The following is a 24,406-nucleotide window of genomic DNA, read 5'->3' on the forward strand; positions in this document are numbered from 1 at the left end:
TGCTGGAGCCAGCGCAGGTCTCTGCACACAACCCCATCCTATGCAGTACATTTCATGGTTGACTCTTCTACTGCGCAGAAAGCTCCTAAGCAGGGGCTATGGCCCAGGGAACTCTCCCCCTAGTGCTCATCAGTGTTGGCTGACTAACAGATAAAAAGTGGAGCACTGACTGCACTTTCAGAGTTACATCGGAGGCGAGCAGCAGCTTGATGTCTATGTAGTGGAAAGATACAGAGGCAGATAAAACCTCCTAATATATGTTGAGCAGGCCGTGGCTACCTAACTTTTTTGGCCAAAGGGACACACAGCCTTAAAAGGTATGTCTTGGGTGCCTGGGTGGCTCAGTGGGTTAAGCCTTGGCCTTTGGCTCAGGTCATGATCTCAGGGTCCTGGGATCGAGGCTCGCATCGGGCTCTCTGCTCGGTGGGGAGCCTGCTTCCTTCTCTTTCCCTCTGCCTGCCTCTCTGCCTATTTGTGATCTCTTGTCTGTCAAATAAATACATAAAATCTTAAAAAAAAAAAAAAGGCATGTCTTTTCCATCTTTGTGATTCATGTGCACCACAGTAACCAGATTTTATCCCCAGTATTATTTCTCAGTAAGAGGAGCAAAGATCCCTCAGAGAAAGCTGATTTCATGGTTCAGAAAAAAAAAAAAATCACAGTGGGTCTGGACTCACTGATAACATAAGGTCAGGATGCTTTCCCAATGTCGGGGGAGGGGCTCCCACTAGGGAGGATGAAAAAATCAGAATAATAATTACAATGAATTAGAACAAGTTAAGCCAGTGAAAGGCTCTGAGTTAATAAAATATTTAAAACAGTTGATATGATGTGATAAAACAGTAATTGTTATGTCAAAACAGATGAGTGTAATAGGATGAAAACAAATGTTTTATTTCAGTAAGTATCAGAATATTAATATAAGGAATTTTTCCCCTAATTATATGTTAGTAAAAGGGTTTTGTGTGTATACACACACACACACACACACACACACACACACACACACACACACACATATATAAGAATATACAAATACGTATTTTTTATCTAAGGAAACAGGAGAGAAATGAATTGCCTGAGGGCACATGGATATTCCACAGCAGAGCTGGATCTGGAACTCACGACTAATCACTCTAACTCAGAGATATTTCTGTTATACACACTACCTCTCACATTCAACACCCTTCTTCCCCTCCACCTCACCCTAGGTGCACCCAACCACGAACACGAAGATGTTCCCATACATGGGCTCTATGATATCATCTGGACTTTGGGAAGTGGGAGAGAGAACAGCACCAGGAAAAGGATTAGAAGAGTCAGTACCAGATGAGATGGTGAGTTTATGAAATGCAGTGCTACTTAGGACTTCTCGCCCACCAGGAGGAGGTGACAAAGCACTAGGCATTGCTCTGGGACCTCCTCTCCTGTTTCCCCACTATTCTAGTCGCTGTCCTGCTACAGGAATGTAATTGGCTTTACGTTTATATTTTAATTATAAGCATAGTGCATGCACATGCGCAGAAGAAGTTCAACCTCAGGCAAGCAAACTGCTCTCCCAGCTCTCAGGCTCTGGCGTCAGTCTCTGCAACTGCATTCCATTCCTCCATGGGGTCTTGCTTTTGAACCTTCCTTTCAGTGGCCTGTGCTGCACAAGTTTTCATGGAGAATCCTTGAAAAGAGTGTTTCTGAGTAGAGGGGCAGATGAAAGCAAGATGACTGAGTGGAGGATGGCAGGTAAGGAAAGGGGGAAAACAAGCACATGCAGATCTTTCAAGGGGAGCAGAGGCAGATGGGAGCAGAGAAAGCAGCTGGGATTTGCTCAGCCAACACTTCAGATGAACTCTTTTCCTCTTCTACTAGGATAAGAAAGGGATTTACTTATCCCTCTGTGCCTTAGAAGTTACTTAATATTTAAGTTACTATAGAAATGGAATGACAATCAGGTAATTTGGATGCAATGTGCTTAATTTTTAAAATTCTGCTTGCATTCCCAAAGACATTTTACTGAATCCCAGCTGGCTGTAGAGACTGGCCCCAAGTTTTCAACATTTTGAGTATGGTATTTTCAAAGGAAAATACAAGTTGAATGTGGATCAACTACAGTCCGGTTTCCATTATATCTCCTTTGCTGCCATGCAGTGACAGTTCTATAAACTACAAGAATCCCAGTGTCCTAGAACAATGAAAACTTTGGTGACTGAGCACTTTCCATTTCCTTTCCCCATGTGGTGTCTTCATTGGGTGGAGATACTTCTGAGCCTAGGGATTTAATCTGCTGATTTGCATCCGTGGTGACAATCTCCTTGAGAGCACTTACTAAACATGTTTCTGGGACCTGTACAAAGCGAGACAAGCAGACCCCTGCAAATGACATGTGGTCCTTCTATAGCTCAAACAAAAAGCCATGAGGACATCATGAAAAATAAGCCTATCCCTGAACACTTGGGTTGTTTCCATATCTGAGAGCTTGTAAATAATACTCACCCTTGTCCCCTTTGTTCTGGAACACTTTACATGGCATACAGGCTTTAGCTTACATTGATAAACTATACAGCTTTCAACATTAGAGAAAACAAGGGAAGGCTCATTGAATGAAATGAGGAAAGAGGACTGGTATTTGTAATCCTGTCCCTCTGCTGGCTGGTTTCCTGTTGGCCTATGAGGAGACCCAGCCAACAGAGGGCAGCAATGACATTTTGTTTTTTGCTCACTTCCAGAGTAAATGCTTCGTCTACAGCGAAGAGTGAGGCCAGACCTGATTGATTAGACCTTAGGTCCCACTGAAATACTTTGCTACAGATGATCTCACAATGCTCTGAGCAGATAGAGGGCAGCCCTTTGCCTCTCCCCAGACCACCATTTTTTATTTTTTTTATCAAGTCTTCAGGAAAAACCATAGGTCAAGACTTGTAAAATTGTCCTTGGACAGCAGTGTTGAACACTGAGGTCTACATGTAAAACAACCTAGGTTTAGATTCCTTTGGTTCTCAAGGGGCAAATAAATCTGAATTTATGGGTGTCTACACAACTAAGATAGAGCCAGGCATGGAGCCAGAAGAGATGGAGGCTGTGTGTAGTAGAATCAACACTCATTCTGTCATTCTATTCTGGCAAGTCTCCTCTCTGAGGTCAAGGGGGTTAGGACTGTTACTTTTATTTTTGATAGCCATAAAGATGCATTCATCTCACATGATCTAGGATGGGGTTACAAGATTTTTAAAAGAGACAACCAAAAGGCCATGGATCTTTTTGATCTGTTTGACCTTGAGTAAGTTACTTGAACTCTCTTAGTCTGTTTCTTTATCCAGACAATGGGAATAATATCTGTTGTGAACTGAACTGTGTCCCCCCAAAATTCATTATGTTGAAGCCCTAACCCCCAATGTGAATGTATTAATAGACAGGGCTTTTAAGGAGGGAATTAAGGTTAAATGAAGTCGTAAGGGTGACACCCTAATCCAATAAGACTACTATCTTTATAAGAGGAAGAGATACAGGGAGCATCCCACTTTAATTTCTTCCCACGTGGACTATTCTGAGTCCTCTTAACTCTCAGTGACAGCAAGTGATCTCCTTGCCCCACATCTCTACGTCTCAAATCATCTAAAAAACATTCTCTCCAAATTAGCAACTTAAAATCTCTTCCAAAAACTTTCCAGACTTTCCAATTTTGGAGGGTGTGGTAATGCTGGGCCGCAAAACCGATACTAAGAAAACGTGTGTGTGTGTGTGTGTGTGTGTGTGTGTTTTAAAGTCACAAAGTCCTTAAAATGCTCTAGATCTGGCTTTCAGGTGAAAAACACAATATTGGCTCATTTAAAAGTTGGAAATGACAGTTGTTTAAAATGATATAGACTCTGTGATGTGTATTTTATAATTCAAAGAACATAAGATAATTGGGTCATTAAAAAATAATCATCCAATTTAAGAGCAGGTGAGGCAAGTGGCCTTCCAGGTCCTGTCAGACCATAAGAATCTCTGATTCTTTAAAGGTCGATGCCATTTTATACATTTGTTCTTTCATTCATTCATTTACTCACTCAACAAATGTGTGTACCCCGTGCATGGCTAAAGAATAAATTATGCAATGAGTAATGACCTCCAAGAGAACAGAAAGATTGAAGAAGAGGGATAGGATGTCAGACGGGGGAAGAAAAGTTCTAGGTGGGACTCTCCAGCTAGGTAAATACAGTAGTTGACAGCCAGGCTAGAAACTCCCCAGAGCTAACTCCTTACGTCTTTCTTTAACCTTCTTTCTGTACTTCCCCCTTGGCCATTCTTCATTAAAACTTGGACTTGAATGAATACTATAAGCCAGGAGCTCACAGTCTAGTAGGAGAGAGGAAGAATGAGAGACTGAAACATAGATCGTTATAATTCAGTTTAAAGGAAGAGCATCTAGGGAAGATTCAAGGCTGACTTCTTAGAGGCCTCTCAGAGTAGGTAATGGTCAAAACAGGATAAAGAGAGTTACAAAGCAGTTTGGAGATGCTGTCACTCAGTGTGAAGCACAGAATGCAAGATGAGACTTTAGGCCCAAGGCAGGAAGTGAAGCTCTATAGGTCCAATTAGCCAAGTGGGTCTCTTCTGGGGGAGTTTTTCTTCTAGCAACATGGTTCTGTTTCATGGGATGATTGCCTTCCAACCCATGCCCTAAAAACCTTTATGCAACACATCTTAAGAAACTGTTTTACTCCTAAGCTGATATTTAAGTCTCTCCCAGAGGCCCATTCCAGCCCACATTTCTTGGATGAAACTGGACTGTCAATAAAGCAGCTACTTGCTCTTCCCTGAGCATTCTTCTCTGCTTCAAAGCTTCCACTCCATCATGTAGCTCTGCCTCTCCCCTCCTTGCTCCCTCACCCCGCCATACACAGAGGTTTTACATCCTTAAAACTCTAGTCCACGTGTGGCAAGCTGGAAAGGTTGTGACTTAAAACCTGGAATTTTGGTGTCTCTTGGAAAATTAGGAGCTGGTATGCCTGGGCCTGAATCTCTGCATGGCAACAAGTGGCTGAAATGGAGTCAGGTTATCTTTCAGAGGAGCACATGCCTTGCAGTTTACAGCTCGCATCTCTCTGGCTTAGCTGCCTGGCCTCCACAGCCTTTGGGTTTTCATTCCTTAACCTAATAAATGTCATCCCTTTTATGATCTAAGAATTATAGAACTAATAATGAGGGCATGTGCAGCTATATAAGCAAAAAAGTAATGGGAAGAGTCAATTCCCTCATTATTTAAAAGCAAAACTAATCATCCCTTTCACTGGTCATTTGTAATACTTGTAATACATTGTAATACTTGTATCTAAAAGGACCAAGTTGGGAGTAATACTTTTGTCACTGACAATTTTTGATTCCATATAATAGCTTCTCTGCCTCTGGCAACCTAATAAGCTAATCAGTGAATTCTAAACAATGCCCCAGGCTCCATGCTAAGCTCTCTACCTGCATTAGTTCATTTAATTTCCTCTACAACTCAACTACCGTACCTTCTCCAATTTACCCAAGAGCAATTATTCAAATTGCCCAGTTGTGAGGTAATTAAGATGTAAACCTAAGTAGGCTGACCCCAGGGCTGTCTTCCTCATTAAATCCTGCCCACCCTTACCAAGGAACAAGTACCATATATCTGACATAGACACTATTTTATGCAAGTACATCACACCTCCAGTGGTGGGTTATAGCAGCAGTTCTCAAGTGGACCAGCATATCAGCATCACCTAGGAACCTGTTAGAAAGATAAATTATCTGGCTATAGACCAGACCTGATGAATCAGCAATTCTGGGAACGGGCCCAGAAATGTGTTCAGAAGCCCTCTGGGTGATGCTGAGGCACCCTGAAATTGAGAACCACTGGGCAGAGGTCCAAAGTGCTTGCTTTCCGAGTTTCTTGTTCCTCTACTTGACTACTCATTTAACCAAGTTCCTTAAACTAAGGCCGCCTTGATCAGTTTTATCTCTACCATACTTACGAAATGACTGAATGAATGTGGCAGGCAAAGATATTTAACAACGCCCCTCACTCATTAGTGTAGAATTAATGAGATTTCAGCAATACTTAAAAACAAAACCAAAAAATAACAACAACAACAACAACAACAAAACCCAAAAAACAGAAACCTTGGAGCTCTTTTTCCTTCCCAAGTAAATCCCAATCCAGAGATTGCCTAAGAAGCCTGTCAGTGGAATAAAAGGATTCAGTTTAGTAAACCTGAGCAATGCTGGAAATTTAGCAGAATACTGAGGGGCAGCATATTTTCAAAGGAGACTGTACTCAGAGGCAGTGCCTCTCAGATTCACATTCTCCTGTAACTCAATTTCCAGTAGCAGAACACATCTTTTAATTCTTTGACTTAAAAGAGTTGAGGTATTTCCTTTGTTAATATGCTCATTAAAGGAGATGAAGGCTGCTACAGTGCATTAGTTACCACAGAAGGCTACCAAGTTACCTATTGGCTTCTAGTTTTAGGCCTCTGAAGAAGAAATGCATACCACAAATTGGGAATACATAAAAATCTGGAGTATTTGCTTTACTTTATAGAACACTTAAGTCATTCTGGGTTAAAAGTATAAAATTACAAAATCTAACAATATACAGAGGTCTTTCTGTTGCAGGATGCTGTCAAAATTGGCAAATTCTTCAAGTGGTGCTGGTCTCAGTCAGAACTACTCCAGACACAAAACTTCTATAAAACTGATGATAGAACCTCAAAATGGCCCTACAGCCATGCCCTTGCTACAAAGTGACTTGCTTGTGATTAATAGGACACTTGGAAAGTGGTCAAAGATCAAGCCTTTCATAAAAGATAACTGCAATCACCTCATACTCACAAAACACTTTGTGGATATTATTTTGGATGGAACTGTTGTCAGCGAGACTATCTTCTATGACTTGCACTCAAATGCAAGGCCAGAAGGCAGGCAAAGTTCAAGCTTGAGGAAATAAAAAAATAGGCAAATCAAATGATTCTTCCAAAAGCTGTGATTTTAGGGGTTGTCTATATCATTAAAACCATTTCCCAGGAGCAAAATAAACAGAGGATAGTAGTATGCAAAATATTCCATTTTGTTTTATTTTCATGGATAACTGTCATTAATACAGCAGGAACTGGTATGATTATAAAAGATACAAAAAAAAAATCAGAATGTTAGCATTCAATAGAAATTAAAACCTGAGCTGAAGGCTGATAAGAAAGTCTGACACTTGGCACTGTTCTGATGAAAGTGAAGAAACATGTATGCTAGACTCCAAAAATAATTCCTATTAACTCAGAGAAAGTTAGCTTACATTTCAAAATCTACACATGGAGCTACAAATGCACCAACACTTGAATTAAATGACTTTCGCTACCAGCTTAAACATTTGTTTAAGATAACCAGTGTTACCTAAAACTCTCAAAGGGGAAAGCAGGGAAGTGTAAATTGTAGATTTCTAATTAACAAGTTGAGGTGTGTTGGTATATGGTTTAATTATTTATTCATGTAGATCTAAAAGACTAGCTCAGTTTGTCAGAGCATAAGAGAATGTCAAAAGACAAAGGCATGGGGATGGATCAACGTAAGTCCACCCCAACTTCTGGAAAACAAGAGACAGTCTAACACCACTTCAAAGAACTGTGCTTCTAAGAGTAGACTGGCAGTCTAATTCAACTCTCACTTTGGCTTCTAGAATATCTCTAAGAATTTAGTGAAAAGAGGGAAATTCAATTCCTTTAATTAATAACTGTCCATTAGCAGAAGGGGCAACAAAACGAAACAAAAACAAAAAGCCAACAGAGGGATGGGCTTTGTTGATTAAAAATCTGTGAACGTGAATACATGTTAATATGTTGAGTCTTGAGTCATACTTACAAACCAGTGGTTAATATACTACAAAACTTTACAAACATAAAATCTCCTCATCGGTTGCAGAACCTCCGACCTAATGGGATTAACTTCTTCTCCCTTTTAACTACTCCTTCCACAGAAAGTCCTAAAGCTGAGGAGTCATCAGAATACCTATACTTTTACTTATATCATCAAAACATGGTTGTTTTTGTCAAAATGATGCAGGAAGCAATATCACATGAGGTCAAGGATCTTATATTCTCTTAAAACATAGTTTCAGTTTTTTGTACTCCAAGTTACATTTAAAAAAAAAAAAAAGATGAGAACAGTTGGACTCATTGTTTCTTTCAGCCCAATGTCATTACAATGTCTCCATGCTAGGAAAGGATATAGTATTTAAGAGCTCTATTACAAAATATCTCCAGTTCTAAAAGAGAGAGCTTTTATTTATTTATTTATTTATTTTTAAAGGCTGAAGTAGCACCCTTTCCTTAGCGGAGACCAGCCACTGACTTCCTACCTGTACCAGCTTTCCAGGATGACACTAAGTGAGTTTTTGATCTAATATTTTTGCCCCGGGTTTTACGAGGTTTCTCTTCTTTGTGCACCTTCATGTGCTGCCTAAGATGAGAGCTCTGGCTGAAGCATTTGCCACATTCACTGCACTGGTAGGGCTTCTCCCCTGTGTGGGTTCTCTGATGCTGAATAAGGTGGGAACTCTGGCTGAAACATCGGCCACACTCATCACACTGATAGGGTTTTTCTCCAGTATGAATTCTCTGGTGCTGAATGAGATTTGAGCTCTGTTTAAACCTTTCTCCACACTCATCACATTTATAGGGTTTTTCCCCGGTATGGATCCGCCGATGCTGAATGAGGTTAGAGCTCTGAAAGAAACTTTTCCCACAATCGGCACATTTATGGGATTTCTTTCCAGTATGAATCTTTTGGTGTTGAAAAAGAGTTGAGCTCTGACTGAAACTCTTTTCACATTCAGTACATTTATAAGGTTTCTCATCCAGGCTTCTTCTCAGTCTACTCAAGCTTGAGTCAAATCGAACGGTCATTCCCCATCTTTGCCGCTGCCGGCCTGTTTTGCGTGAGTTTTCATAGGCTTTTCCTTGGCTCGAGCTCCGAGAAATACTTCCCTTTGGTTTTCCTAACCGCATGGTGATGAGCCAAATATATTCTTAAGAGTCTGCTCTCTCCTTCTGAGCTGAAGTTTCACTTCCTAGAGCTATGTAGCTCAATTTTCTGTGTAGAAGAAAAAAAAAAAGCCAAAGTAGATCACTCTTTATTGTTGTTATTCAACCTGAACCCAATTATTCAACCTTCAACCCACAGAAACTGCATCCCTGTGTAAATTAAAAATGTATCTGATACATATGAAAACAAAAACAATTCTGTGGAGGAAATACTTGCAAAATAATTCTAATAATTCCCAGGGTTTCAATTTAATAAATATCCCCAAATTTTGACCAAATTTACCTATGGAGTTTTTGTCTGTTGGGACAGAATAGAAGTGATAAATGGGAACTATAAATTTTCATTAGGCAGGGGCACCTGGGTGGCTCAGCGGGTTAAGCCTCTGCCTTCAGCTCAGGTCATGGTCTCAGGGACCTGGGATCAGGCCCCGCATCCGGCTCTCTGCTCAGCAGGGAGCCTGCTTCCCTTCCTCTCTGCCTGCCTCTCTGCCTGCTTGTGATCTCTCTCTCTCTCTGTGTCAGATAAATAAATAAAATCTTTAAAAAAAAAAAATTCTCATTAGGCATTATCAAATGAGTATATAACTGAAGGATTAAAAGGTGGAGACCCCATAATACCGTAAGAAATAACTCTGAAAGACGATCAAAATTTGGGGATTAGAATATTTACTTCCATGTTAAAATTCTACTTGCTTACTTACTGGTGACTATTTAAAGCATCCAAATTAGAAAGAGATGACAAATCATACTACTTTATTAAATTAATTTTGTTTATCCTTTCTTGCTTCACCATCCTACTGTCACAGCATGAATACGACTTGGCTCTAACTCTGTAGCACTGTTTTGAAAGTACGACTACCCTATAAGGAATGGCAAGTTTCCATGAGTCAATTCAGTAATACTGGATGAGAAAAACGTAAAAAAAAAAAAAAAGATGCCTTATTGGTTTTGTTTTTTTTTTTCCCCTTAGATTCTAATGACCCAAGAAAGAGGACAATACTTTGAAAATTTGAAATAAGTAATTGTTTCTGGAGAAGAAAAAAAAAAAAATCAGAAGAATTTTTGCTGGAAAATAGAATGAAACTGAGTAGAAACAAAGGGTGGTGAGTAGAACACAAGAAAAGGAGGGGGAAGAAAATAAGTTTACATGCAAAAACAGAAGTTTTAAAATACTCAAATGCTGCAAAAATTCAAATAAAATAATTTATTTATTTATAAGGTTATTTAAAATAACGGCCATAAACAAAGAAGTCATAAACTCTAAACAGGTGACAAAGTGGGATAGCTAGGTTGAGAAAGTAATAAAATGACTGAAACTGTTTTTCACATCTTGTGTCAGGAAACAGACTTCAAAATGGGAATAATTACCGAGTCTTTGCATAAAAGTTTATAAAACAAATAACTGAAAATACAAATGACATCATTGTTCTGGCCTTTCCTTCATCTTTTTATGTAACTCAGACTCCAGGCCTGGTAGTACTGAGGACTTTATTTGGATATTTAATAATTATCTGTGTTGTAATTACAGTTAAGTATCAGAGCAAACTGCATACAATACCAATCACCGAAGGAGCACCACTCATTAACTTTGGCCAATATTTGCAGAGTATCTATTACAGAATATTTACCTATTTACAGAATATCTGTTTCAAGGAGACATTTGTTAGGTACATAGTGTTGATGTTCAAAACACAGCTATCATGGGAAGTACACGTTGAAAAAAATTTATTTTTTCATGCTACAGAAGTCAGATCTGGTAGGAAACTCTGAGACTATGCAATCCCACCTAGAACACTACAGTGAGGAAATCATACTGAGAGGTAGCCTTAGTGGTACGCCAGACACTGTTCTATAACCTTTAACTCTCATAGCAGCTTTATGCGATGCTTTCCATTTTACAGCTAGGAAAAGGCAGGCCGACTTTGGCCAGGTCCCCAACCCCTAGCAGCCTGATCCTAGAGCCTGTCCTCTTGGTGGCCGAACTGACGTCCAACGCCGAGACCGGTGCTCAGCATAATTCCTCCGCAGGTGCGGATGTTAAGGTAAACCTGAACGATGGAGCTGCAGTCGTGCGAACGCGCACACCCGGAATGGACCTGCTTTCTCCTACATAAAATTGGGACGACAACAAAGCTGCGACATCTTCGGGGTGTCAGAGGCGTAAAGGAGTCCGTATCTGCGGCTCGCTCCTAACAGCCCTGTGCTACCTCAGCATCCGATCCAAGAATTTAGTCCTGAAAAGCGCCGGGCGACAGCCGTCGTGGGGACTGTGGCCCGCCCCACAGGCGCTCCCGTGCAGGCCTCCGCCCTCCCCAGGCCTCCGCCGGCCGCTCCTCGCAGGCCGAACCCGCCCAGCTCCCTCCGCCCTCGGCCCCGCCCGACGCCGAACCTTCCTAGCGGGCCCGGGTCTGCGCCGCCAGGCGGCTGCCAGGCGGCTGCCAAGCGGCGCCCGAGCGGCCTCGGAGCACCGGGCCGCGCGCCCCCAGCCCACTCACCGCGCAGCGGGCCACCCGCCGCCACCCTGGCTCGCTCGCTCGCTGGGCGCCCCTCGCGCCGCCGGAAGTGCGGGCCTTGCCGTCAGTCGGCGCCGCGCGGCCGCTCTAGGAACGTGGCGGCGGCGACCCTCTATGGTGCTGGGCCCACCGGAAAGAAGAAACCCTTTGCTTCCTTCTGTTTGTTTCCTTTTCCCGCCCCGCCGAAGTCCTCCCGAGGACCTGAGGAGCGCGAGACCTGTGGCCGGGTCCCTTTGTGTGCGCGCCGTGGCCTCCGGAGCCGGCTGACTGCAGCCCGGTCAGTGGGGGCTTTTGAAAGGCGGCACCGGCCTGACCAACCCCTAGACCTCATTCTGCCCATAAGTTTTGAGCATTTACTAATTATAAAGCGGTACTCTGGAGAGCCGAAACTGTTACTGATACGGTCCCCCGTGCTTTAAAAAGGTGGTTTGTTGTTGTTGTAGTTGTTGTTGTTGTTTTTTAACCAAGTAAATGTCAAGATTTTTTTTTTTAATTCCAGTATAGTTAACTTACAGTGTTATATGAGTTTCAGGTAAATTTTAAGATCTCAGTTAGCTTTCCTAAGCAATTCGTGAATGGGTAGCATCCCATCTAGGAAGTAGAGATGTTCCAAGGAGTTGTACAAAATGAAAGGTTTTTATAGGAAGGAGGGTGGAAAAAAGAGTTATTAGCGAAAGAAAAAAAATTGTTATATTTTTGGTGGGGAGGGAAGGAAAGGCAGTTTTTGTCATGAGGATGAACTCAATAATGCCCCTAAGGAAATTTCAAATGTTACAAGACCACATTCCTGGGATAGGTTGAAACTGTAACTAAGTTTGTTTTCCCATGGGCAGAGGCCGTGAGGGGCGGGGGCAAATGACTCCATTTTGGGCTTAACACCTTAATTACAACAAAAAAGCCTCTGGAGGATGGGAATGATCATACTCTATAGATAAGGAAACCGAGTCTTAGAGAAGTTTGCTCAAGTTCCCACAGCGTGTTAAGTGGAAGAGCAAGGATTGGGAGGGCTCTTTTTGGCACCAGAGTCTCCTGATTTTCAGCATAACCCCTCGTTTCTCTTTAATAATGATCTCTCCTGGTTCTCCTCTCTTAAAAGCTCCTCCTCCTCCACCAGCCTGGCAGGGGCTAGGTCATCTAACCTCTCCTCCTTTCTCTGCCCTCATTCCCCTGTAGAGCTGCTCCAGTCTGATGGCTTCCAATACCATCTGTTTACCTGAAGACTCCTGACTTGGTAACTCTAGTCTGACCCTGGGATGCAAACAGTATTATCCAATTGTTTACTCAGCTGCCATTTGCATGTGTGCCAGACATCCTGAACCTAACCTGCACTACAGAGGAATTGCTGACATTCACCCAACCTGTTCCTTCAACAGTCTTCATCCCAGCAGTTGATGGCAACTCCTTCTTTCTAGTTGCTCAGGCCAAAAATCTGACTTTGTGTCTTTTTTCACCCCAAATCCAAACCCAATCCAACTCTGAATTCTGGTGTCTCTGTCTTCAAATATATACTGAATTGAACTGCTTTCAGCACCTTCACTGCTATAACCTCCACCAAGCTGAGGCTTCTCTGAGAAACCACCCCACAGGGACTAGTGTACCCTTGAGCCTAGTTGTATTTGAAGAGCTCGTTCTAAGAAGGGTGTACACACATGACGTGGAAAAGCTCCGTTTTAGCAGGGAGCACTGCTGCATTTGGCAAGACCACAAGAGAGGCTGGTCACAAGTGCAGTAACAGCCCTGGTCCATCTCACACAAAGGGACCCCGACAATGGCTCTGTCCACCAAGCCCGAGACTTTGCTTTCTGTTTCCTTTGGTTTCCCTGGGAAAGGAAACTTTGGGGATTCCCATTCCTGGGTTTGCAGAAAACATCTCTATTAAAAGCATGGCCAGGAGGGAGTAGAGCCCCACCCTGCATGCTGTGAGTCCAGGGGTAGGTCAACAGCTGGCTTTCTTCCAGGCAATCTCAGCTTGTGGGGCCAAAATACCGCACGTGTACACGTGCTGTTTTTATACTTAGAACGGCTTGGCTCTGACTGCACTTCCTGCTTGATCATAGTTGGGGGACTGAGGCAGGGGGCTGCTGCCCACGCGGGCACCTGGGAAGGATATCCCGCTCCTTCTCCACAGCTGCAGGGTGCCTCCCTCCTGCCCACGGGGGTACACATTGTGCTTTGCTGGCTCCTCGGCAAATCACCTGGTCAGAAGGTTGATAAGCCTTGTGCTTTGTTTCCCTGGGACTAAAGGACCAGATGTATCCTGGGTGAACACATGGCTTTATTGTGACAGTGGGAAGGCCTTTAATCCATTTTCTGGTAAACATTCCTGCAGGTGGCATATGGTTATCACATGAGAAAAACAAGCTGTTTTTTTGGTTCCTTCTGATGATTTGTTCTGGGCAAACCACCCTGTTTTGCCTGAGTCCAGTCCTTCTTTTGCAATCCTGTTGATTTCATTCTGTGTTTATTATTTTCTCTGGTTCCTGAGACCTGACCTGGGAAGACAGTCCTGTTCTAGGAGAGGACATTCACTCATAGGAATCTGTACTTTGGTTTTGGATACTTTTGTTGTCTGAGATACTAGTTAGTGAGGAAGCACATGAGAAATACCATAAGCTCTATGGAAAGAAGAAAAGAGAGTTCCCACATAAACCAGCAGGAAGCCACAGAGCTAGCAGAGAAAGTCTCAAGTGGTGGTGGCACAGTGAGCTGAGTTAGCAGCTTTACAAATTGCCTTGAAAAACAAACACACTGTCGGTAAAAGGATTGGCTAACTAACCCCTCGGATGACTGTAGAAGTGTGCAGTTTTCCCTTTCCTGTGCAACTAGCTAGTGATTTTTCTTAGCTATGTTTTGATAATGTCTAGTTAAAAAGTGGTGCTTATCTAGGCAGGCCTTAAATAATATTATAACGATTGCCCCCCCCAAAAAAGTCCTAAAATGAGAAAAACTAAAACAAAACCAGCAAGTGCTTTTGGAGGGCCTCTGATGGCTTCCCATGTGCAGGGCCCTGTCCTGCTCCTAAGCCAGCAGTGTTTCTCAGGCTGGAAAGCCACCTATCCCAACCTGGGCTCAGCCTCCAGGCCTCCTTCCAGGGACCTACACCAGCTCTATCGTCTGTTGGTCCCCTGACCCTCCTAGATATCCAGCCTGCTTCTCCAGTTGAGGATAACACCAAACACCTCTTACTGAGATGAAACGTGGCTCTGTCTTTGTCCCTCCTGAACTGAGCACGAGCCTGGCACAATTACTCCTGAATAGTGGATTGGCAATTGAACTAGACCTGAGTTTGCAACTATGGGTTGGGGAGTAGAACAGCCTGGAGAAGCCTGTTTGATTTGTTTTCTACCCTCCCTGAGGTACTGCTGCCGTCCCATCGGAGCCCCTGCCTAGAAGATTTCTATGGTCCTCCTGATGCTGAGATTCTGTGAATCAGGGTGATTCTATTGCTCACCCTCCAGGCTGCCCACAGACCCCCACCAGTGATTCTTCCTCTGCGCCCTTTGGCTGCCTTTGTCCTCAGGCCCCACACTAGTCCTCAGGCTATGCACTGAAATGAATTAGTCACATTGGAGTCCAGAGCACCAGGCTGTGGCTCAACTTTGGCTCTTTTGCCAAATTTGGCCACACATACTGTAGGATCAAAGTTTCAGAGCTTAGATCTTGGAGTCAGGGTAGACACATATGCAGAAAGAAGGCTTGGTCCGAATTCCTTCAGTTCAATACAGCGCACCTTTATTGAGCACCTAGGAAACCAGGAAAGGAAGGGAGAGCAGAGAAGACAGATATGGCAGGGCGTCTCCCTAGGGCACTTCTGTGTGTCTCCCTGAAGAAGGAGCTAGGCCCAGGACGTCCTGGCAGGAAGCTCACCTGGAACTGTGAGTCCACACAGTGTGGCTGCTCCCACGCTTGGCTCTTTCCGGGAGCCAGGAAGGAGCCAGTGCATGGAGCAGAGCTGGACTGTCTCTTTTATTTGGAAGACTTCATAGTTTTTTTCTTTAAATCCACTACCCACAGGCCCCAGTGGGAAAAGAATATGGTCTTTAACTTGATCTGTTTTGGACAAACACTTCACATGACCAATGTAAACTGTTGCATAGTTTTGCAAAGGGCTTCCAGTTCATTCCAGAAATTCTCCATCAGCTGACAAATCCAAATTGTTCTGGCCCCAGGGAATTCAAAGCCCTTCCCCCTCAAATGGACATTTCTCCTCATTGTGCCCCTTTGATGGGAAGTATAGAGAGTGAAGGAATAAGCCCAGAAAGGGCAGGAGGCATGCAGGCATCCACGGAACAGCGGTGATGGGGACTGAGCATTGCCTTACTGAGCCACTGCCTGAGCCCTGGACTCTGCTGCACAAGGGCTGGCATCCTTCCAGTGCCATGGGGGCCACCTCCTTTATGGGATCAAAGCACCTCGTTTCCTGCAGCAAGTTCCTTATAAGAATTCTTCTGGTCCCAAGAAGAAGTTAGAAGCCAGTAATTCGGAGAGGATGGGATGCTCATGGTCCTGTCCAGGGTCTGAGCTCTGCTGCCAGCGTGCTAGGCTGTGCAATGCTCAGAGGGTGGCATCAAAGTCTTGGAGACCAGGATTGCCACAGGGAAGTGAAGGTCAGAAGCAGAGCACATTCCCTATCTGCTGGCAGCCCCTGCTTTTCCCAGCAGAGCCTTGAGCAGCAGCATGAGGTGAAGGCAGACAAGGATCTCATGGTTCACTTGGATGAAGAGGTCAGGGGCTTATGGCCAGGCAGAAACTCTGGGCCTAGGCACTGGGAAAGCAGAGCACACACCCCACGGGCTCAATCACATACCAGTCTCCTGAGCAAGAGAGGGGTGGCAGGAACAGGACTGACCATGCCATCCAGCCACATCATGTGGCCAGTGCCCCAGCTTCAGGGCTGCGTACTGCCCAGGCAAGCCTCAGACATAGACTGCACCGAGCAAGGTCATGGCTCCTCAGGCCTGGCTCTGGGCCCCGTGAGTGCTCAGCTTGGAGCCAAGAGCCAAGGACATGGGACGCATGGCACTCAGGCAGACAGACACATAGAAGAACAGGGGCTGAAATTCCTCAGTCAGGGCCTGGCCACCCGCATGCAGGTGCACTGGCTGTGGGGGGCTTCAGGAGAGGCCTCTGCTAGCTGGCTACTTGGCCTCCACCAGCTGCTCCAGGCGCTGCAGCATCGTCAGACGCAGGGCTTGGAATCTGGAGGGAGACACAGCCAAGAGGACTCACTGACACAGGAGGACACAAGGAGAGGGGGAGAGAGCAAGGGAGCGCACAGATAGCCTCAGTAGACCTGAGGCTGCTCAGCGGCCACCATCTCTCCTCAGCTGAGGCCAGGGAAGAAGAGCCAGGCCCACACCCTGCCAAACAGGCGGCTTAGAGGAGCAGGCACACAGGGCTGCAGACGCTGGCAAGCTTCAAAGGCAGAATGTACTGTTTCTATTCCAGAGATTCTCCACTATAGGACAGAGCGTGCTGGAGGGGACAGGGTGGCAGAGTGGGGATCAGGAAGCCTGCATTCAGGCCCAGTCTCGTCAGTGACCTGTGCTGCAACCTTCTGCACCTCAGGCCTCGGTTTCTTCTCTGTGCTCTGACTGCACTAGCCAGGTGACCCCCACATCCCCTTCTAGCTCCCAGACTTACAGCAGACTGCATGGTGGACTATCCCCTCTGTCCGGGTGTCTCTGCTGACCTCCTGAAAGGGGCCTCACTACACAGATGGAAGGCTGGGGTAGGGGGTTGGGGAAGGGCTGTGGCATTCCAAAACTCATTCAGCCAGACACCGGAATCCAAACCAGTCTCCCAACTGCAGGTCCTCTCACCATGAGCAGACTGCCTCCTTCCCTTCCTAAGGAGGACCCCAAACCTGGCCCCGGCTGAGTGGCCCACATGTTCCCCCATCCCCAGCCCATCTTTCGCTCTACAGAGGAATAGACCAATCATTGGCAAGTGCTATTTGTCTAGCCTCACGCAGCCAGGCCTTGATGTAGCTTCCCCAGGAGCCCGCAGGTGACACCTGCTCACCTTTCCATTGAACAGGTCCCCTGCACCTGAAAACACCAGCTGGTACAGAAGGTTCCAGCAGTCACCGTTCTTTGGCAGGCTCAGAATTCCCACTAGCGGGAAAGGCCCAGACCTGGACGGAATGTGCCCCGAGCAGGCCCTCTCCTCGGTCACTCCTCCAGGGCTGTGTCTCCTGTAGAGCTCATGACCCTGGTCCGGCGCCCACCCCTGCTCCTGCCTGACTCTCCCGAGCTGTTTCAACAGCGGCGCCCCTCCGGAGCTGGCGAGGTGCTGAAGCCAGAGGGGCGGTTTGGCCTGCCTCCTGCCCTTTCCGCAGGCTATCACCCCAGCTTGCCCTCACTACAGAGCAGGGGGCCAGCAGGCGGTGCCGGGCAGCCAGGGTGGGCAGGCCTCCCTGATTCGGGCCAGCGCCATGCCCTGGAGGGGAGAGCTCGCCCAGCCCCAGCCTGGGGGCTCTGCCCTGCACACTTGACCCACGACGGGCTCTTTATGTGCTGCTTACTTCATGGTCAGTTTGATTATTTCTCTTTCCTCCTCTTCTTTTAATTTTTCAACAAAACTGTCCAGCACCGGCATTTCAAATTTAATGTACTGAGCGACCTAGAAAATCCAAGAACATTTTAATGTGCTTTAAATTAGAAGCCAAAAATGTGTCTTCTTTTCCTCAGGGTCTCCACAGCTGCTGATTTAGCCCTGTCTTCTAGCCCACTCACCCCAGCTCTCAGTCTGTACAAGGACGGAGAACAGAGAGGCCCACGCTCACTGCACAGCCTATTCTCCCTGGGAGGAAAGATGAAGCTGGATATTAGGAAAAGTATTCAACAGAAAGTAGAACCACACTGGGGGTTCTCCAGGGCGGGGGAGCGGAGCACTGGGAACTCTCCCATTTCTAACTGTGGAACAAAGCTGCGCTAGTCTGTGAGTGGTCCAAGGGATACAGGGTCACTGACCTTCACCTTGGCCCAAACCCTATAGGCCTTTTCTGTGCAAGGGGGCTCTGCAGAATGGTCTCTCCTAGACCAGGACGCAGGCTGCAATGGGCCTTAGGCACCTGTCTCCCTTCCACAGGCCCCGGGTACTTGTAGGCCCCGAATAAGGAGCCCCTGTGAGTCTTTAGTGTAATGACAACTAAACACACTCTAACAAAGGAAAAGTTTCTTCCTGCCTGAGGGGGAAAGCTCAGGCAATGGTTTTTGAGGACTCAACTTCCTTTTTCCCCTAAGCCAGCGGATGGAGTTGGTGGGCACTGACAGGAGGAGAGAGGGCTGGAGCCATCACTGTGCTGGGCTTGGGGCCCTTTGGGACAGCTGGGTGAGATGTCACTGCAGAGGGCTCTGGTCAAGTGCATCTTCAGAGCCCTTGGGAGTCCCCCATGCTGTCATGCAGCCCCTCCCTCAGGAACAGGTCTCCCTGAACCTCAGCCCCGACTCACATCGTGGGGAACTTCCTCGCCCAGGTCGGCTTCCATCAGGAATATCCTGGCGATCTTCTCACATGGCCCATGCAGGATTCTGGAAATCAGTGGATACTCACAGTCTTTTAATTTTGTTCTCTCTAAAAAAAGAAGGTCATTTATAAAATTCATGGGGCATTAGGATTGCCCCTCTTTGTTCTGGGGTGGGAATGTGGTAGAAAAATGGAGGTCCAAGGGGCTGGGAACTTTTTCCAGACCTTGAAGAGAAGGTTGCCCTGAATGTTGTGTGATTGTGGCATTCAGCAAAGACAGGTCAGAACAGGAACCCAGGGAGTAGAAGAGAGGGGAGCATGGACGCAGGGAGGCCAGGCTGCTCAGTTACCATGGAGCAGAACCCTGACCAGAGGGCCATGTGCATGCTGCAACTGTTCTCAGGGGGCGAGGGGTTTCAGTTCCAGCTCACAGTCCCTGATGTGTACCCCAACCCCTCCCAACTGAATAAGATCAAAGACAGTGGCTTCTTGTGTTTTTGGCAGGATTCTGTAAGGGGCAGAAAGTGTGCCTGGGTTTAGGGCTGGCAGAGCATTCACAGTGGCCGTGAGAGGAGGAGCATGGTCAGTGAGCTTGCCACATGGACAGAGACTTTGCTGTTTATGATCTGGAAGCACAGGCAGACACTTACCCCCAGACTCATGAACAATGTAGAGCGCAAACTCACTGGGACCATTTTCCACCTGTGTAGGCAAGAACAGGAAGTCAGACCAGGGCTTTCTGAGACGAGACAGGAAGGGATCCCTGGCAGGAACCAGACCCCCAGCGCCACATGCAGAAGTCCCCAAGGATCCTCCCCTCTCTCTCTGCTTAAGATCCCAGAGATGCCGTGTCAGCAAAGGAAATGTTGCTAGACCTTCTACCCAGGAACCACAGGCAGCTTCCCCAGCCTTTGCTAGCTCCCCCAACAAGACAGCAAGCCACCAGCCTCCCAGGGCAAGGCCAGACTTGCTGATGGCCAAACTTACTCGGAACTTGTTCAGCAGCAGGGTGAGCACATGCACGGTTGTCATGGTGCTGTTGACCCTCACGTTGGTCACCGACCCATAGGCAGGAGTAAACACTGAGGTCTGCAGAGGGAGGTGGGCCATTCAGGGCAGGGCCAGAGGGACACAGAGCTGACATCACACAGGGTCTAGGCACACTGTCAGCCAAATGGTCCGAGGCCACAGGTGAGCCTGGGCTCTGGAAGCACCTGTGCCTGTCCAGCACAGATCCACACACAGCTGTGCCCACATCTGGTGCACTTGGGGAAGCCGTAGCAACCCCCGTCTCACAGAGGCCTATGAGAGGGATGCCTCCAAAGCCATGAGGGCCAGCTCTTTGACCCTAGCAGCCAGTCCCATGGAAGTACTTCCCAGTCTCCTTATCACTCTTTCTTTGGCTCATATTGCCAAGTGTCTGTTGATTCTAAGACCAAAAGTTCTGGAATCTATCCACTCCTCCCCATTCTCCCAGCAGTAGAGGTTCTCAGTTCACACTGCATCAGCATCCCACCTCTCCCCTTTCAATCTCAGCACTTTCCACCCCTTCTCCATGCTGCTACCCCAAGGAACAACCTTTTAAAAACCTTGCAACCCCAAGTATGTTCTGAACCAGCTGCATTAGCAGAGTCTTGGCTCCCAGCCCCAGACTCCTGAACCAGAATCTGCATTTTGAGGAAACCCGGTGATACTCTCCGTACAGTGTGATTTGAGAAGCACTGTCTTGTGGCATAGTTCTAGTTAGAAGTATCTGAAGGCATCCCATAGCCTAAACAATACCCTTGCTTCCTCCTCTCACTGTTCACACACGTGATACGATGATTCTCTCCCTCGTGCCTTGTGGTCCAGCCACACAAGCTCTTCATGGTTTGGGGGACCATTATAGTCCTGCAGGTACCTTGCCTTTCCGTGTGAGATGCCATATATACAGGCAACCAGGGCACCGTCTGAGGCTTAATAAGTCCTCAGGGAGCACGAGCCAAGTTATAGACCTGCCAAGCATTTCACCTAAAACCTTTGATTTAATCCTTACAACAGCTTTTTGAAGTACCTGTCATTACTCCTTTTAAGAAAGGATACAGAGTCTTGGAGAGGTCAAGTCGCTTAGTCATGGTCATCCATCTAGAAAGGGCAGAGCCATTGGAAACCCCATGATTTACCCCTGTGGCACTGGGGCTTCCCTGTGAATCTCACTTCCCCGAGGTGAGCTCTTCCTCAGTTTCCAAAAACAAATTCAAATTTATACATTCCTCCTCTATGGTCCTAGCTCTGCTTTCCCTGGGATGTAACTAGGGCTCAGGGGTAAGAATGACTTGTTCAGTGTCCACAAGTTCCAGAGTCAGACTCAAACCCAGACCTGCTTCCTCCATAGCTGACATGCAGGGTGACTCTGTGTTACATAGAAAGCCAGACTAGGCTTTCAGTCTCCAAGAAATATGGAATAGAGGAGTCAGGCTATTTCAAGAAGAAAGGTCTTGTCAACAAGACATTATTAGTGTTTCTTCTGCCTGGAGCCTTTTCTCAAGATGATACTGACCAGCTCCAAGTAGAAACAAAGGTCCCAGCTACTTTGCCATCTCTAACCACAATGGTTTCTCTCTGATAGAACACATTTGAATCTAACAGCCCAGGACAAAGCAATGGGACAGGTACCAAGTTTTACTGAGTCTGGAAATCATGCCAACACTACTGTGAATCAGAATACTTTTGGAAAATGATTGACTGAGGTAACAGTGTGCAATTCTAAGAAATAAAATCCAGAATAACAACCTCAGGAAGTTAATTCTAGGTAATTATTTTTTACTTGTTGCCTGTGATTCAAGTACACACTGTTACCTGATTTCCCAGGACACTGATTCCGAATAGATTGCAAGGAAGAGAGAGAAGGAGCCCCTTACCCAGCCCAGAGATGGGAACCAGCTGTCCAACACACCTGAGATACTAGTTTGCCTGGAAGAACTAACCCACCTTCTGTAAATAAATCTGTTACTGGGAGAAAGAGCCACCCAGACTGGAGTACAGGCTAGCGTGTTGAGTGTCGAGCTGGCTGAGGAGCCCTTCTTGCTATCATGGCTCCTACGGACATGAAAGAATGTGACAAAAGCCCTCATTGTTCATTTCTGTTCATTTCAAAGGCTACAGAGTCTTCAAACATCGCCATGTCTCTGGGACTTTTGCAATGACTACAAAAGGTTGAATGATCTTAGAGAGGAATGATTCCCTTAGAGGAGGGGGTGAATGTGCTGGAGATAAACCCCACTATTTGTTACCTAGAGTTGTGGATCAAAAGCTTTCTTTTTTAGGATCCTAGAACTATGAAGAGGCTAACCTCATGCAAATATTCTTTTAAAATTTTTTAATAATTCCTCAAAACTGCCCATACCGAGCTAGTATACTTACTGAACACTTTATAGACTAAACCCGTTCGGAACAAGATTTAAGGAATATCTAGGTCAGATTGTGGGTCCTTTGGCTAATCTAAATCATTCTTAATCTCTGCTTCATTTCAACCCTGCACCCTTTCGGGAACCTACTCTCAAATAGTCCTGGGTTTCCCTGCACTTAGCAAAGATAACGTAGTGAGTGTCACCCATGAACACACATTGCAAACCCAGACCAGAGTGGGGGTAGGGGTGGTCCTCTTAGTAAGGCAGAGTCCCTTCTGCTTGCCTTGTTGGATCCTTCACCCCAAAGTCCAGGGTGCCCCCAGAGCACTTGAATGGCTCCTAGCAGACCTAACCTGGGTAACTGTTCTTCAGGTTTGACCCTGGGAGCTGCCTTTGCCAGCACCCTCCCCCTCCCGTGAGTCATTGCCTATCAAGACAGGCAGCTGCTTCAGCTGGAAACCTCTGCTTCCATTTCCCAGCGCTGCAGGATGTGGCCCAGTTACAGGACACTCCCTCCAGGGCCTCACCCAGACTGCCACTCATGCCATTTATAGAAACAATCAACTTCTCCTTTTACAGTTGGGTTTGTTTAGGGACTGATGTCATCTGGGGAAGGAGATCTTTTCCTCAGGTCAGTACAATACATGCTTGGACAAAAGGCTAAGTGCTGGGAACCAGGAGCAGTGTGGGTTCTCTGGGGCCCAGAAACACGTGCCCCTGGGCACACCTCAATCTAGAGCTTACTTGACCCAGGGAGAAGGCCAGTAGCACATCACGTTCCCGTGAAACTCTCAATCGAGCTTGGGTAGAAATCTCAGAGAAAACTGTCTAGTTAGACATAAACTTGGCATTACTTTCCAAAAATCCACACAACTTGGGAAAGTGGATTGACAGTAAGTATGTGGTAAAAGCAAAAACAAAAACAAAAACAAAAGTAAAAACAAAATACAAAAGCCCCCAACAGGCTTTAGGGTGACCAGCTGGAATGTGTTCGTTCATTCTTCCTTCCTTCCTTCCTTCTCTCTCTCTCTCTCTTTCTTTTGACTGTTATTTTGATGTCATTTTGGGCAAGCTATTTCTCCTCCTGAGCCCATTTATTGGTGAGGATGCAGCTGTGACCACACCAGCACACAGGGCCACGGCAAGGGGGGAACCTCTGACAAGACTCTGGTGGGGCCTGGCCTTCCAAAGGCCCAGCAGTGCCTGGGGCCGCCTCCCTGTGGCCTCAGCTTCATGGCCCAGGGGAGAGGTTGGGCAGGAACATCACCTTGTGGTTGTAAAAGTGCCCGTTGATGGAGAAGCGATGTCGCCGGATCCTCTGGGCCTCGCCAGGCGCACGGGCCCGGGGCCTCCTCTGGATCACGCAGGCTGCGTCACTCTTGGTCCGCATCAGCTGGGGGGTCTCCTCGTCCTCCTCCAGGGGCTCTGTAGTGAGGAACCGGTGAGAAGGTCAGTCCGGGGTGGAGCATAGGGGCTCAAGAACTGTAGAGCTGTAGCGGTCCCGAGGCAAGTGGGGCTTGGTTCCCTGGAGCTCTGTGGTGACGCCATGCTGCAGCGGAGGGTAACATCACTGCTGTTTCCGTGACAGTGCTTGGGGGATGCCCACCTTGTAGACAGGAAAGGGGACCCCCAGATAGGATCACCTGTGTCGCCATGGCCTGGGCCTCCATCTCTGGGCGCCCAGGGCAGGTCTTGGGCAGCACCACACCATCCTCTGAGCCCCCACTGAGTGTGAGGGGAGGACACAAAGAGGACCGATGAGCAGCCTGGATTCCAGAGGGTGAGGGTGACGTGTCTCAGAGGCCCTGCCTGCTGCTGCTGTTCTCTCCTCTCTAAAAAACAGGGGACTTGGGCAAATTACGTCACAGTCACCTCTGCCAGCCTCTGTTTCCTTTTCTGTAAGTGAAGAGGTGAGGAGAAGGCCTTGGACTGAGGTAGTTATTTAGCAAGTGAGGAGGTATTAGCAAGGATTTGGCAAGATAAAGCCTTTCTGTGCTC

At 46.5% G+C, this 24,406-nt stretch overlaps 3 protein-coding genes across 9 annotated transcripts in view; 1 reads left to right on the forward strand and 2 right to left on the reverse strand.

Annotated features, from left to right (window-relative positions):
- Window positions 1-6,517: 6,517 nt before the first annotated feature.
- On the reverse strand, window positions 6,518-11,656 carry ZNF22 (zinc finger protein 22). 2 transcript variants are annotated; one of them, XM_047701756.1, is made up of 2 exons: window positions 11,532-11,656; window positions 6,518-9,085 (listed from the first exon to the last, which is right to left on the reverse strand). In XM_047701756.1, exon 2 carries the CDS (start codon window positions 8,998-9,000, stop codon window positions 8,323-8,325), a length of 678 nt encoding a protein of 225 aa, XP_047557712.1. In that variant the 5' UTR covers window positions 9,001-9,085; window positions 11,532-11,656; the 3' UTR covers window positions 6,518-8,322. The 2 variants fall into 2 exon arrangements, with proteins under 2 accessions (XP_047557712.1, XP_047557713.1); XM_047701757.1 differs by lacking the exon at window positions 11,532-11,656 and adding an exon at window positions 11,426-11,446.
- On the forward strand, window positions 10,920-13,071 carry LOC125084388 (uncharacterized protein DKFZp434B061-like). Its single transcript, XM_047701621.1, has 3 exons — window positions 10,920-11,113; window positions 11,203-11,826; window positions 12,723-13,071. The coding sequence occupies exons 1-3, from the start codon at window positions 10,920-10,922 to the stop codon at window positions 12,736-12,738; spliced, it is 834 nt and encodes a 277-aa protein (XP_047557577.1). The 3' UTR covers window positions 12,739-13,071.
- Window positions 13,072-15,259: 2,188 nt separating this feature from the next.
- The window catches only part of RASSF4 (Ras association domain family member 4), a 31,086-nt gene continuing 21,939 nt past the window's right edge, over window positions 15,260-24,406 (reverse strand). For 4 of the 6 annotated variants that reach the window (XM_047701746.1, XM_047701742.1, XM_047701744.1 and 1 more), the window contains 6 exons: window positions 23,676-23,833; window positions 20,007-20,108; window positions 19,670-19,721; window positions 19,006-19,127; window positions 18,076-18,173; window positions 15,260-16,748 (listed from right to left, as the gene is read on the reverse strand). In XM_047701746.1, coding sequence (XP_047557702.1) covers window positions 16,688-16,748; window positions 18,076-18,173; window positions 19,006-19,127; window positions 19,670-19,721; window positions 20,007-20,108; window positions 23,676-23,833 — 593 coding nt within the window. In that variant the 3' untranslated portion in view covers window positions 15,260-16,687. Of the gene's footprint in view, window positions 16,749-18,075; window positions 18,174-18,217; window positions 18,354-19,005; window positions 19,128-19,669; window positions 19,722-20,006; window positions 20,109-23,675; window positions 23,834-24,406 lie in introns of those variants that run through there. The other 2 variants (XM_047701747.1, XM_047701748.1) reach the window with 2 other exon arrangements.

Source organism: Lutra lutra, chromosome 14 (genome assembly GCF_902655055.1).
Source record: "Lutra lutra chromosome 14, mLutLut1.2, whole genome shotgun sequence".
In the NCBI taxonomy this organism is placed as follows: domain Eukaryota; kingdom Metazoa; phylum Chordata; class Mammalia; order Carnivora; family Mustelidae; genus Lutra; species Lutra lutra.

Coding starts and splice junctions, on each gene's coding strand:
- ZNF22 (XM_047701756.1), bottom strand. CDS start 9,000: ATGCGGTTAGGAAAACCAAAGGGAAGTATTTCTCGGAGCTCGAGCCAA.
- LOC125084388 (XM_047701621.1), top strand. CDS start 10,920: ATGCTTTCCATTTTACAGCTAGGAAAAGGCAGGCCGACTTTGGCCAGG. Junction 11,114..11,202: donor GGAGCTGCAGTCGTGCGAAC/GCGCACACCCGG, acceptor AGAGGCGTAAAG/GAGTCCGTATCTGCGGCTCG.